We start from the raw sequence: 14131 nt of genomic DNA on the forward strand, positions 1-14131 counted from the left end.
GTGCGTGTATCTTTCCTTGCGGTCAAGTAAAGCGGTTCGCACCTAAGAGAAAACCTTACATTTTGTCATGTGGAAAATGACGTTTTTAATTTTCGGGTACCACTTGAAACAATTGTTGGGAAGGCCTCGCCTGTCTCCATTTTATGTTCTGTTTTTCTTCCTCTTGGATATGGAAGTAATATGCTATTGTGGCAAGACAGGGGGCCTAATGCATCTGACGTGTAGTGTGGTCTCTGACCCTTACCGGATGTGCGGCCTCAGGTGAGTCATTTCAGCCGAGTTTCCTCATTTGAAAACTGAGCATGGCCGTACCTGCCTTGCAAGATGGTTTTGAGGATGTGCAGAGTATCCGGCATACTGTCAACGCCTGTTAACGGTGGTGCTGATCATTTTCTCCCATTCTCAACTTTTTTTTGGTCTACTCCTTTGCCTTCTTCCTCTTTTTCATTCCCCTTTCTCCTCTGCCTTCAGCTTGCCAATGGCATACATGTTGGCGGAAGTATCTTGATAGTTGTTTTTTTGTTTTTTTTTTTTTTAGGTCAAGTATAAGATCAATAAAGCAAGCTGTTGGAGTTAGGAAGGGTAAATCATTAGGGAGTGAAAAAAAAGGAAAGGAAATGTGTAAGAAGGGCAGAAGGCAAAAGGAATGAAAGAAATGTGCTCCTGGTAGGAAGAGGAGAAGGTTGTAGATAAGGAAGTAATGAGCCGTGAGGCAAAGACGTAAAGCAGAGAGCTGAGCAACAGCCTGTGGAAATTTGGAAGCTCTAGAGATGTGAACTCCTACACTCCTTGGAAAGCTGATACTTTCTAGAATTCCTTGACTCAGTGTGGCATTGCCTCGCTGCAGAAAAGAGAAGATTTGTGAGGGAATTGTTAGAAATATGGGTTTTGCTCATGTAGAGTCCTAGACTTCAAGTGGTTTACATCATTTTGAAGACAGTGGGCTGGATTTCTTCACTGTTAGCAAACGGTGGATGTAGCGAATCTGTGTTAGTGGATCCAGTGTGGGTTGTGTCTGCAGAGGAGTTCGGATTCGAGGCCGGGGGCAGTTGGGAGTCACTATGGTTGCCTGAGCTGATGAATAACTTGGCGAGAACACTTTTAAGAAGGTTAATCTTATGGTAATCTGGGGGACAATACGAAAGGATAAATGGAAGGCCGGAAGATCATCTTTGGGAATCCAGGCACAAAGATGAAATGGAGAGCTACAAATTGGAGAGGTGCCTGAAATGGGCCAGTCAACTCACGTTGATGACTAATTTGTATCGTCACCCTACAACCCATGCTGACACCTCCCTGAGCCTTCCCTCACCTGGTTGTAGCGGTGGTTCCTGCGGTGGTTGGCAGGGGGGTGGCCTGAAGCCTTTTCATCTCTATGAGTTTATGCTCTGTGTTTCTCCCTCTTGTGATAACCTGTGCACCCACTTTTTGCACACTCTTTAAGTAGTCCATAGTTCCCAGATGATGTTATTTGTAGTCATCATTGTTTTTTCAACAACAACTTCTTCTTCTTCTTCTTCTTCTTCTTCTTCTTTCTTCTTTCTTCTTTCTTCTTTCTTCTTTCTTCTTTCTTCTTTCTTCTTCTTCTTTTTAACTGAGCAATCGGGACCTTACTATATGCTGTTCCTAACAGTTTCGACAATTAGAATACCTTCTGTGGTGGATGTTTGCCCTTCTTTTCACTTCCCAGGCTCCAACCCCATGTTGTAGGGTTTGGGAATCCCACCTTATGAGTCTAGGGTGAGACAGAACAACCTTCCAGTGAAACATTAGAAGTTTCCTGGGGTGTCTGGGTGGTTCAGTCAGTCAAGTGTCCAAGTTCAGCTCAGGTCATGATCTCGTGGTTTGTGAGTTCAAGCCCCAAGTTGGGTTCTATGCGGACAACTCAGAGCCTGGAGCCTGTTTCAGATTCTGTATCTCCCTGCCTCTCTCTGCCCCTCCCCTGCTTGCACTCTGTCTCTCAAAATAAATAAATAAACATTTTAAAAAAGAGAGAAGTTTCCTGACATTCACTTTTGCAGCCTTCTTCGTGCCCACAGCATTGGCATGTCTGCTGGACTCGACCGATCTGTGCATCTGTCCGGACTTTGGTCCAGGAAGGAATGAGGTGATGGAGGGGATATAAGACTCTGGTAGAAGGGCAGAGGGTCAAAACCTAGGGTGCCAGTACAGCGGCACCAATGGCAGTGTCCGGGGCCCAGTGAAAGTTATAGGGCAGAGTCACCAGTGTGATTTGGGGCGCTACCTCTAGTGTGAGACCTTCCTCTGGTTCTCTGGCCCTCCTGGAAATTCCCTGAGCTCCCCAGTTTCCTCTGGTGCTTCCCTTAGCTAGAGTTGGTTTCTGTCCCTGGTAACTAAGAACCTTGCCTGGTACTCTCGGTAAGCATGCCGTATTGTCCCTTGGCTGCACGTGTGAGTTGGCCTTGTCTCTTCAGCTGGATTGTCTCCTTCAGAGATGGTATCTTTTTTTTATGTTTATTTATTTACTTAGAGAGAGAGAGCATGAGCAGAGGAGGGGCAGAGAGAGAGAGAGAGAGGGAGGGAGAGAGAGAGAGAGAGAGGGAGAGACAGAGAATCCTAAGCAGGTTCCATGCTGTCAGCACAGAGCCCGATCCAGGGTTCAGACCCACAACTGTGAGATCGTGACCTGAGGCAGAATTGAGAGTCAGATGCTTAACTGACTGAGCCACCCAGGCGCTCCCTTCAGGGACGGCATCTTATTCATCTTCTGTTTCTTCACAGCATCAAACATAGTGCTTGTTGACCGGCTTCAGTTATGATTGGTATTCATGGTTATCAAATCTAGATATTTAAATCTTCTAATCCAAACTATTCTAAACTCTAATTTTGTGTACAGTGGGTAGCGTATTCAACACGTATTATTTCTGCTAGAGGATGAACCGTCTTTTGGTGTTTCTACTGTGCCTGGCACGATGCCTGACATACGGCAGCAGATACCCAACATTAGTAGAATAAGCGTATCCTGGATCCCCCATTTGGAAATCCCAATGTCGTCTCAAAATTCACTTGGTAAAACCCTCGCCTTCCCCTGAAACCATCCCATCTTTTGGCTTCCCACCATGGTCAACGTCACTGCCTTTTCCTAGACTTGCAGACTATGAGCCCGGGACGTGAAGGATAACAAGAAAGCATGGCTGATTCAAGGGACATAGTCCAGGCTTGCCTGACTAGATCAGGAGAGGGGGAGACTTGACTGGCTGGGTTATCAGAGGAGGGAGGCAGCAGTCTCAAGGTGACTTGGGACTTCCTCCGCAGGTGTGTCCCTTGAACGTGCCTTGCTATTATTTTTCCTTTGTCATTTTGTTCACCGTGTTTTCTCAAATGCCCTGCGGTTCTGCCCCACAGACCCAAATCTGTCTTCTCCATCTTGTAAGTTGCCGGCAAACGCCCCCCTGCAAGTAAGCCTCACAGTCTGGTGTAGACCCTAGTGATCATTTCTACAGTGTTCCCTTCAGCCCTTTTTGAAGTGACTCACATAGCATCTCAGCTTTTTAGTGTCTATTCTCCTTAGGTACTGGATAGTTAGAAAGACCACTTACACTTTGCAAAACGTGCTTCACAGCACCCCTATCGAGTTAAGCTTTTAAATAAATACTTGTTTGATTGAATGGGGTTCAAACTCAGGAGGATTTTGGCAGAAGCCACAGCTGCTTTGCTTCAAAAAGAGCTTTCCACTGGAGTCAAAGCGACACCTGGTGGCTAGGTGATAAAAGGCCATGTGGTGGTAGGACGCCGGTGTGCTGGCTGAAAGGCAGAGGTGTGAGCGCAGGACCCTCTGGTGACTGGCACGTGAGACCCGTGTTCACAAATGCCACAGCCTAAGTAGTTTTGCTACTCTCACCCCAAAACTTACTTGAGGAGCCACCTCAAGGAAAGCGGCTTGGAGAACAGATGGTGTCTCCTTGAAAGTTTCATTCTGATGGAATATTTTTTTACCATTGAGGGATTTTACAGAATGAGTCATACCCTTTGCCCACACGTGGGCAGATAAATAATCCCACTGCGTGAGGCTTATGAGAAATGTAATGATGGCTGGAAGCAGATCTGGTTGGTTTTTCATTTCTAAAGAAATAGAGGAAGAGAGATTTGGAAGGGTAAGGAGGGGGCCCGGGCGGAGCCAAGCGGGACCAGGCAGGCTTTCCACTGTGAGGCTACATCGTCATCTCTGTGCTCAAAATATCCAAGAAAAGCAGAGGGCACCGCTAAATGGGGCACTTCCTGGAGCAAACTCTCTCTGCGGGGGTGAGGCCTTCTGATGAACCCTTTTCTTCTGAGACCTCTCAGCATGTATGGATGGTTTCTGAACTGTCCACTGTCAAATCAGGCTAACTTGTTCTGGTTTTTGAGGCTTTTGTGGTTTCTAAGCAAATCTGTTACAGATAGGTAAATCCTCAACAACTAGCCCAGTGCCTGGAACTGGTCATATTTTCTGGGTGTGAGGAGGACACAAGATCTATCTGAGTCCCTGTATCCCTGAATTCTTGGACCGTTGCCTTCATGACCCCAGCTACCTACTACAAGCTGAAAGGGAGACCGGTGTGAGCGGAAGGGAGTATTCTTGCAGGAAGAGGAATACTTTAGTGCCAGCTGAAGTTTTGGCTACAAATCTCAGTGATCTCGTGAACTGGATTAGGCCATGTCTAGTTTGGGTAGCTCTGGTCTGAGCCAGCTAGAAGCAGGCCAAAGTTGCCTCTATGGCCCCTTTTCTCTAGTTCTGTGACCATATCTTGGTCCTACAGGGGTTGCCAGAGATTTGGAAAGGGAAGAGGAAGCACTCACTGAGATTGAGAGCATCTCTCTAAAGCTGAGAGTGGGCTTTAGTGGGCTATGCGTTCTACTCCTTTCTTCTGGGTCTTGCTCTGGTTCCCATTTCCTTCCTTCCTTCCTTCCTTCCTTCCTTCCTTCCTTCCTTCCTTCCTTCCTTCCTTCTTTCCATTAAGTTTAAAATTTTAATTCCAGTAAAGTTAATCCTTTGGCTTTCTAAGGAGAGAGGAAGACTTTCCTTCCAGGTTGGATTGGGCTTTAGGACCCCTCTTACTATATAGACCCTCATGAGGGAAGAGAAGGCCTGAAAAAAGATGAATCCAAAGAGATGAATCCATAAAGAGAAGATGCCAGACATCGGCACCCACCTGGAACACATTAGTGGACCATGTTGGAGGCTTCCAAGAAGGTCCCTGACTGTCCCTCGAGAGGGACACAGGAATGGCGGGGGCAGTGGGAAGGCCTTTCGCACAGGTCGAGTGAGTGAGGGTGAGCAGTGAACAGATGCCCCTCCTGAATTTATGTCATGATCTAAAACTGCTCCAAGGAAGTCTAACACAATTTAGAGAAAGTTGTAACGTGAAGGTTCCTTTAGTTCAAGGCCTGAAATCTATCTTTATCCATGGCAGTGGGCTTATTTAAGCTTGAGAACAGGTAAGATTCTAACCAGGCAGAATGATCACTTTTGGCTGTTTTTGTGCCATTTGAAGATGTTCGTATTACCCGACCCATGGGGAGTGCCAGGCGAAGGAAACAGACTCGGTCTGGGTTTTGAGAAGTGGGGAGTGGGGCAGGTGCAGGGGTGGGGCATTTGGCGGGGAAGGAGATGGCATGAACAGAGATGGGAACTCCCAGGGACAGTGGGCATGAGCAGGCCTGTCAGGGAAGGTATGAGGTGACAGGTCTTCGGGGGACCCCTCTTTCCCTTTTGACGGTGGCACCCAGTGTGGGGGGGTGTGGAATTCTGCCCTGCACACCATGTCCCTTGGGTCTTGTGCAGCCCCGGTGGTCCACCCTGTGGACTTCCCTGTGGCAGGTCTTCGTGCCTTGGGCTTGTGGGTGTGTGTTTCGTAAAGCTCCCCTTTACTGGAGAAGGGCTATGAACTGATGAGCTTTTGACTTTGTACTGTGCGAAATGTTGGAAATAAAGGCAGGGACTCTTTCGGGCTATTTTTACTTATTTATTATTTTTAAAAATATTTTACTTGTTTATATATCAAAAGTGAAAAAGCATATAATTCAACAGTTTCAAGAATGTCGGACCCCGCATTGGGGTATCCTTACGGGTACTGTGTGCGGCTGTCACTCTCCAGTGCATGATGAGAAACAAACAAACAGACACACAAAGAACAAAGATTTTTCACTGAGGAGCACGGTGGGATGATTAGGGTCCTACTGGCTCACATTCATTCGTTCGACATCTATGTGCAATTCTTCGATGAATCGGTCTTGATGTCATGCCCCCTAGCTCCTTGGTTTTCAGAAAGATTACCTAGCGGGGGTAGTTGAGTCCAGGCTCATGGTCTCTCTCATTCTCTCTCCTCTTCCTCCTCTCTCTCAGTCTCTCTCTCTCTCCCTCTCTCACGTGTCCACTGCTCACACACAGCAGCCGGAAATGACACGTTGAAGTGAGTCACCAATGCGGCTATGAATCACCCTGTAATTGGGGAAAGTTCTGTCCTTCTAGGTCGTGCAGCCCCTTGCTCTCGTGTTCCTAAATATATTGGAAAATTTTGAAACCACTCTGTTCTCACTCCGATCTCTCTTACCCGCCACATCCTTTTGGTCCCTAAAGTGGGCTGAAGTTAGATGATCTTGCGGGGGAGGGGGGGGTCTCAGCCCTCCAGTGGAGAAGGGCGAGGAAAAGAAGGCTCGGGCAGCCACAAGGTGGCAGTGTGGGCCCCACCATCCTGGCCACCCAGCAGGGTGGCCGGTCAAGTGGCCAGACTCCTGAGATGCAATGACCAAGACCACCGAGGAACACTACTAGCTAGTTCAGATTATACGTTTCTCTTGAGAGTCCTCTTTTTCTTTAACAAGCACATGTGGACAAGGCTGTGATAAATACTAGGCACACCCCGGCATCCCACCCTCCCCACCAGATGAGGGCCGAGAGCCAGGCACACATCCCACTCTCCCCCAACCCCCCCGCCCATTCCTGCAAAATAAAGTTTGTGGGAAGCAGAAACCTGCTTCTATGAGTAAACAAGTCACCTACACTCCAAAATAATACATGCACACTGTTTCTGGGAGGGAGCCGGCCAGGTCGGAGTGGGTCTCCGCAGGGAGGCGGGCAGGTGCTCTGTCCGTGTGCAGGACCACCGAGCCAGGGAGCACAGGCCTCGAGATGAAAGGGTGTCTATTCCACTGGCCTTCTTTGGCCCGCCGCCAGCCTCCTCAGCAGTGGCAGACAGTGCAAGAGTGACAGCAACGTGACTGGAACGCAAATAGTGTCTACCAAGCGCACAAAAGCCCCCGTAAAGCCTTCTGGTGCCATCCTGCCAGGGTCTCGGTGGGGTCCAGGTCTGAAGACCCGGATGGGCAGAGCGATGGGCAGAAGCAGCTGCGCGTGTGCCTGTGCATGTTTTACAGTCTGCTTTGGAGACTCAGCTGAGCGTTGGCGGTCTCCCCGGGGGGCTCCACGAGGGAGTTTTCCTGAAAGGTCCTCTTCTCCATTCCTGGGAGAGGCTGAGGTCTAAGAGGCAGATTTGAAAGATTTACCATTTTTTTTTTTTTTTGAAGGCAAAGGCCTTCTCTTTCTCCAGAAAAATTAATTAAAATAAAAGTTTTCTTCCTTTGGAGTTCTTTCTTCTTGGCTACATCTCCAGTTCTGTCACAGATGAGGACTGCTTCACCCTCGTGGTCAGGGTTCCATCACTTGGCCTATGAAGAGGACTGTTCCTGAGAATGGAAGAATCATAGGAGATGAGAACAGGGAGAAATGGCATGGCTCGCCCAGCCCCATGTTTATGGATGAGCTGAGATGTGAGAAGGCAAGTGAGCTGTCTGGAGTCCCAGCTTTTGGGGTGACTAAGCTAGGGCTGGGGTCCTGGTGCGGTGCTCACTTTGTGACAGAGCGTCATCCCTGAAGGGAGGGGGAGGGGCAGAGTTATGGACTGGGGCAGGAGGGAGCGTCTACACCTGTCTGGACTGGTGTCTGAGGCGAAGAGACGCGGGGGCAGGGGGCAGTGGAGCCTCCCCGCCCCGGCTCACCTGTGGGGTTGTGCCGAACCACGAAGAGGAAGGGTCTGTCCATGATGATCTCCTCGGGGGCCATTCGGGCTGATACAATAATGGCTGAGAGAGAGGGAACAATGTTAGAACAGAAGGACTGGGCACTGGTGCCTGGATTGATCATAAGTGATCCATTGACACCAGCCTTCTGATAGCAGCATTGGAGGGGGACTCGGAGGCTTAGTTGTTCTTCCCATCACAAACTTTAACAGTTTAGGGAAGTTCTCTGAGGACTGGCTGCCTCCAGGCATTTCAGAGAGATTTACCAGCTACTCACCAACAGCTATTTGTGTAACCCTTTTTAGAATGTTGATAAGCAAGTTCCTTAAGCCGACTGGCCACTATGAGCACAAAGCCAAGGCTTCCTTTGAGGGGCCTTTTCACCTTCACGGGGGGGGGGGGGGGGGGGCCTCAGGAGCCATTGGGTGGGGGACCGGGATCCCAGGAAAAGTGGGCCTACAGCAGGCTAAGAAACTCTGGGGGGATAAGGGTGATGCCCTGAGCACCTGGTGTGGGGGGTGCCCCTCTTCGAGGAGAGGCTGGTGAAGCAGGGCCGTGGGGTTCCTCCCAGACGTGGGCCCCTCCTTGGAAGTCCTGGGGGGACACTCACCAGGCCTCACCTGAGTCTGACTCACCTGTGGAGGAGGACGCCACCGTGCCGCTCTCATTCACCTCGATCTTGACTTTTTGCAGCGCCTGTGACACGTACAGTGCCTCTTCATCTGAAACAAGCGGATCCGAGTGTAGATCAGCTGGGGTTCTCAGAGATACACTCCTTTGTCCTCTCAGGGGCCCCCCAGTCCACCAGCATAAGGAGGAGGTGGGAGGAAAATCTCTTACCTGAGAGACTCGAGAAGTCCGCCTGGTTTGGCTTAAACATGTCAGTCATCCCCAAGTTCTCCAGGGGTCTCCGGAGGTTGACTTCACTTTCCAGGGAGAACCTGTAAACAGGAGGGGGAAATAGCTCAAGCTCAGGCCGCCCCTTGTTGCCTCTGCCAGGCCCCGTCCACATATCCCCCTCAGCTGACGGGATGGGGATAGGTGTGAAAGTGGAGGAGGGAGGCTTGGTTTTTTCACATCTGTGCGTCAGGTGTAATGTAAATGAACAACCCCTACCCTCACACCCTGGAATCTTGAGGGGGGCGGTGGCAAAGGGCACATCCTCCTGCAAGATATTTGAACAAAAATCTGGTCTGTAGATTGTGTTTCTGGGAGCGAATTCTGAAGAGGACTCCAGCAGAGAGGTTTTGGGGCACTTCTGCTTCCCATCAGGGCCCGAGTCACCTCGGTTCTCGTTTTCTAGACGTGGGGGTGGGTGGGGGTAGAGAACACAAGGGCACCCTAAACAACTGAATCTTCCTCTTTCCCCAAGCATGGCATTATAACAGCTGGAAATTTGGGGTAGGTGTGGTGGGAGGCTTCCTTGCAATTCTGGAATTACCCAGCCTCGGCCTTCTCCACCCTCTGTACTCCTGCAGAAGGATTTTTTTAATCTGCTTTGTTGGAAGCCAGCTAGAAGCTGTAGTTCTGGCTGCTTTGTCTCCTTTTGTCTCTTGTTTGGATGTTGATTTGAGCAGATGGGGGTGGGAGAGGGTCATCTCAAAGGCTGATCCATCCCCCTCCCCTCCCCCCTCATTTCTCTGGCTCTTCTTTTGGTTGGCTTTTGCTGGATATTCTGAGGGTGGGGAGTGTGGGGGCAAGGTCTAGGAAAATTCCCCGCTGCCCTCTGCCCTCCAGCAGAAACAGGAGCAGAGATGAGGAGAGGAATCTTAATCAAACCCAGGCCAGAGTGTTTCCCATCAGCTTCCCACACATGTCCCTACCCTGCAAATGTCATACTTGGGAAACATGGGGGTGGTCCCTTCAGGGAGCCTTGGGAGAGGGGAGGGGTAGATAGAGAGGATTAGAGCATTGGCAAGTGTGGTGCGAGCAAGGGGTGACTTACTTGGGCAGAACCAGGAGGCGGAGCTGTCTGGTCATATTCCCTTTCCACTGGCTGATGAGCTGGGCATCCAGGATGTTGGTGAGGGCAGAGAGAGGCACCTCTTTTTCATAGGGAGCAGCAATGAACATGCTGAGAGTGTCCCCGTGGTAGGGCAATTCCAGGATGTCATAGTAATGGCCGTCGGGGGTGGAAAACTCAGCTGTGAAGGCACCAAGATGGCACACTGAAAATGGCTTCAGCTCTCGCTTCTGACCCGGCACCGGCTTTTCAACTAGTTCTGTCTCATCCATTCTTTCTGGAAGCCACCTCTCCACCCTGGCTTTTGAGGCTCCCCAGTCGGTGTTTTTTATCCCCATTTCCCTCCTCTTCTGCCAATGCAGCATCTTCTGATACTGTCTCCTTTTGGCCTTCTTTGCCTTTACCCCCCTCTCCCCCACACCCAGCCACTGATTTATCTCAGCACCTCCTTCATCTCAACTTCCACATAGGCCTTCCCCCAGCAGGATCTGTGAGCCCCTGGTGATCACCTAGAAACACGTGGGTCATGTGGTCATATTTGGGCTGGAGGGACTTTCTGGACTTCTTTTTTTTTATATATATATTTTTATTTAATTTTGAGAGACAGAGACAGAGCGCAAGCGGGGGAGGGGGAGAGAGAGGAGACAGAATCCGAAGCAGACTCCAGGCTCCGAGCTGACAGCAAAGAGCCTGATGCAGAGCTCGAACTCGCCAACTGGGAGATCATGACCTGAGCCAAAGTTGGACACTTAACTGACTGAGCCACCCAGGCGCCCTGCACTTTCATCTTGCGTGATATAAAGCTACTTTCTGCTGCTCCAGTTATCCCAGTAGCTCCTACCTGGGGATTCTTTGTCAAAGATGGGCTATATTCGAGGGGTTCTCCTCCCTGAGAGGGGAGCACCCCGGGGAAGAGATGCGGTAGCTGTGGGACTTGGGGAAAGGGTTTTGTACTCACTGTAGTTGAACTTATTGGTCTGAGCCATCATGGGCACAGAAACGGTGCTGCCATCAGATTTGTGGAAGAGGCGGTGGTGGGTGCCTGACTCTGGGAAGGGCGTCTTCCACTGGCCATTGAAGTAGAGGGCGTTCACCAGCATCAGGCGCGTCAGCTGGTTCACGGCCCCTTCGCCCAGTAAGTCGCCAATCATGCCTACGGGAAAGCCAGGTGGGCAGGAGGCTAAATATGTTTTAACCCTTTTAGATGGTTCCCTTCAGTCCTTTGAGGGGATCCGGTCAGGAGGCAGACGGGGGTGTAAGTGAGCCAGTCTAGCTGTGTTCAACCTGTTCATCTTCCCAAGAGTCTCAGGAAAGCTTCCCGCTCATCGCATGCTCTGGCCCTGGGATCCTGTCCAGGATCAGACCCGGACGCTTGTCTTGCCTTACTTTGCTCCCCAAGCAGCAGTGTGTGTTTCTTGTGGTTATTACTGTTGTCATGACATCTCACAGCACTTTAGGGAGGCCCTTAGGGTTGGTTCATGAGAGGGCCTACTTTGAAAACCAAGATGCTCTGATTCTTCCAGCACCTGCCCTGTCTACAGAGAACAGCATGCTGATGGGGAGAGGTTGGGATTCTGGGGACTTGTTTCTAGATCCCCTTCCTCTGCAGGCCCTTGGGACTGGCCTCCTCTCCCTGCCCGCTCACCTTTCGTGTGTGTCTTCACCCAGTCGTTGACGATGAACCTGGCTCTATCCACCTCTGAGAAGTCCACTTGCTTGACCGTGGTCCGGAAGAGCCTGAAGAAGTGAGGCATGAAGCCTTCGACCAGCTTCAGATCCCGCTGGACGAAGATGGCATCGGCCGTGCTGATCTCATCCTTGTTCCACGGCCCCATGAGCTCCTTGTACAGCTGGCGGAGGGCAGGGGCCATGCCCTTCTCTGTGCCGAGGCAGGGCCGAGAGGACACATTAGCTTACGTTGAGCCAAGGGCCCCCAGCCGGGCCAACTTCCCCCAGGAGAGGCCCAACCTTGCGCGTGTGGATGGGGCTCTTCTGTTCCCCCCGGGGTCTCTGGAGGGAGATTCCCTTCCAAACCTTAATCTCTTCGGCATCTCTCTCTTCTCCTCAAAAATCTCAGGCCCTAACCCCTTTTTGGGTTAGAATACTTTTCTCTGCTTTTAACGAACCCTAAGTTTTTTCTTATCGTAAGACTAACTGTGCTAAGCATTCACACGTATAATCATATTTAAGCCTCACAGCAGCTCTATGTGGTAGATAGTTTTATCGTCCCCATTTTGCAGATGTGGAAGCCGAGGTCCAGAGGTGTTAAGGTAGTAAGCGGTGAGGCACACCTGTTTTACACCACATCCCCTGGCCTGTGCCCCTTGTGACGGACCCAGAGCCCGGTAAAGATGCCCTGTGACATGGCCGCATAGGAGCCGGCTCGGCTCAGCTGGCATCGGCCTGCCTCTGCTTCTGGTTGCTTACACCCCTGTCCCGTGAAGACAGTGTGAGTGCCCGCCCCCTGCTCTGCCCTGTCTCTCACCATCAATCTGGAACTGCATGGCTGCTTCGATCTGCTGCCGAGTCTCTCCTCCTGTCGTCAGCTGCAACATGGCCAGGACCGAAGCCACCCCGTAAGGTGAGAAAACCATGTTGCGGTCCTTGGAGGCCCATGCCACCTGCTGAAACACCTTCACTCCAAAGTCTGTGGTCAGTCGGGCCGCCTGAGTCTGGCGGTGGTAGGAGGCCGACCCTTCACCAAAGACGAGGGCCAGGCCCAGGGCTAGGCAAGCAAAGACTGGAGACATCCGCATCCTAGAGCAAGCGGAAAAGGATCTGGTGAGAGGAGAGTTCTGGAAAGCGGCACCCCAACCACGGGCCGGGCTCCCCGGGTTCACCGCTGGCAGGTGATACCTAAACACAAGGGCAGGAGTCCTTAAGAAACCCTGATCGGCTCCGATTCTGAGCCTTTCCCCTCGTCTCAGCCCCAGGCAGTCTTTTTTTTTTTTTTTAATTTTTTTTAAAGTTTATTTATTTTTGAGAAAGAGAGACATGGAGCCCGTGCTGGGGAGGGGCAGAGAGAGAGAGGGAGACACAGAATCCGAAGCAGGCTCCAGGCTCTGAGCTGTCAGCACAGAGCCCGACGTGGGGCCAGAACCCACGAACCGTGAGATCATGATCAGCCCCAGGGAGCCTTAAGTGCATTTCCACCAGTGGGACTTTGGGGAACCCCTGGCAGCACCCTGTAGCGTATCTCCCTTCCCTTCAGGAGGCCAAAAGACTAAATTGTAATAACGCCTTTGATTTGCATAATGTTCTTAATTCTCTTCTAAAGCTTTCTCAACCGTGAATTTTTTCGAGCGAGCCAGCATGAAAAGCCCCTTTCCAGAAGTGGGCTGGGCGTCCTGATGGAGAGGGATGGAGAGTTGAAGCCCCTGTTTCTGTGTGGTGGGGTTGGCGGTGTGGCCCGGCCACCTTCCGTCAACTCAGGTCTGCAGTTCTCCAGGGGGGAAAAAGAGGAAAAGTGAGGATCGTGGACAGAGAACACTTTATAGGAGGGGTGTTCTTCGCTTTAACCTCAGGAGGAGGTGGAGTTTTTTTTCTCTTACCTGAAGTTCTCAAAGGCCCCTTGTGATTGGTGGTCTGTCCTGCTGTTGCTGAATCGTGGTGATTCTGCAGCCGGAGAGGGCGTGTGGCTCTCCTGACAGTGCTCTTGGCCCCGCAGCCAGACGCAGCTGTGTTCCTCCAGAGGCTGCCGCCTCCCTTTATACCAGATGTGGGCAGGAAATAGATGAACTCATGGTTCAGCCCCACCCACTTTCTCGCTCTGCAAGTCCCTCTGAACAGCTGGCCAGGCCCCCTCGGCACCTCCCTCTGCCCAACTTGCAGAGGCGTGTGCTCGTGCTGTTCTGTGTGTACGTGTGTCAGAGGGGTCAGGAACAATTGAGCAAACCCCGGTCACCTTGGCCCGAGGGCCTCCCTGGACTTGCTACCCTCTGCCTGTGTCTCCCTCTTTTTGGATGATCTTCCAGCTCGACCCCTGGCAGTGCCAGGCGGCCCCAAACTACCCCGTGTTTGGGATTACCTTCCCCGATACTCAGCTGGGGAAAAACAGTTTACGTTTCCTCCTTTTGGAGAAACGGGTCACCGCATGGTTACCAAAGAAGCCGTGAACTTTTGTCTGCCGGTGCTGTCCAGTCTGTACGT

General features: G+C 51.1%; 1 protein-coding gene across 1 annotated transcript; it reads right to left on the bottom strand.

Moving 5' to 3' along the window:
* Positions 1-7466: 7466 nt before the first annotated feature.
* Positions 7467-13679, bottom strand: SERPINE1 (serpin family E member 1). The gene is made up of 9 exons (XM_019421580.2): positions 13534-13679; positions 12468-12739; positions 11628-11861; positions 10941-11135; positions 9965-10163; positions 8860-8960; positions 8655-8741; positions 7999-8082; positions 7467-7686 (listed from the first exon to the last, which is right to left on the bottom strand). The coding sequence occupies exons 2-9, from the start codon at positions 12736-12738 to the stop codon at positions 7649-7651; spliced, it is 1209 nt and encodes a 402-aa protein (XP_019277125.1). The 5' UTR covers position 12739; positions 13534-13679; the 3' UTR covers positions 7467-7648.
* Positions 13680-14131: the final 452 nt, after the last annotated feature.

This window comes from Panthera pardus, unplaced genomic scaffold (genome assembly GCF_024362965.1).
Source record: "Panthera pardus isolate Hobbes unplaced genomic scaffold, ASM2436296v1 HiC_scaffold_4, whole genome shotgun sequence".
Lineage (NCBI taxonomy): Eukaryota > Metazoa > Chordata > Mammalia > Carnivora > Felidae > Panthera > Panthera pardus.

Coding starts and splice junctions, on each gene's coding strand:
- SERPINE1 (XM_019421580.2), bottom strand. CDS start 12,738: ATGCGGATGTCTCCAGTCTTTGCTTGCCTAGCCCTGGGCCTGGCCCTC. Junction 11,136..11,627: donor GGTGAAGACACACACGAAAG/GTGAGCGGGCAG, acceptor GCTTTCCCGTAG/GCATGATTGGCGACTTACTG. Junction 7,687..7,998: donor GGTTCGGCACAACCCCACAG/GTGAGCCGGGGC, acceptor TTCCATTCTCAG/GAACAGTCCTCTTCATAGGC.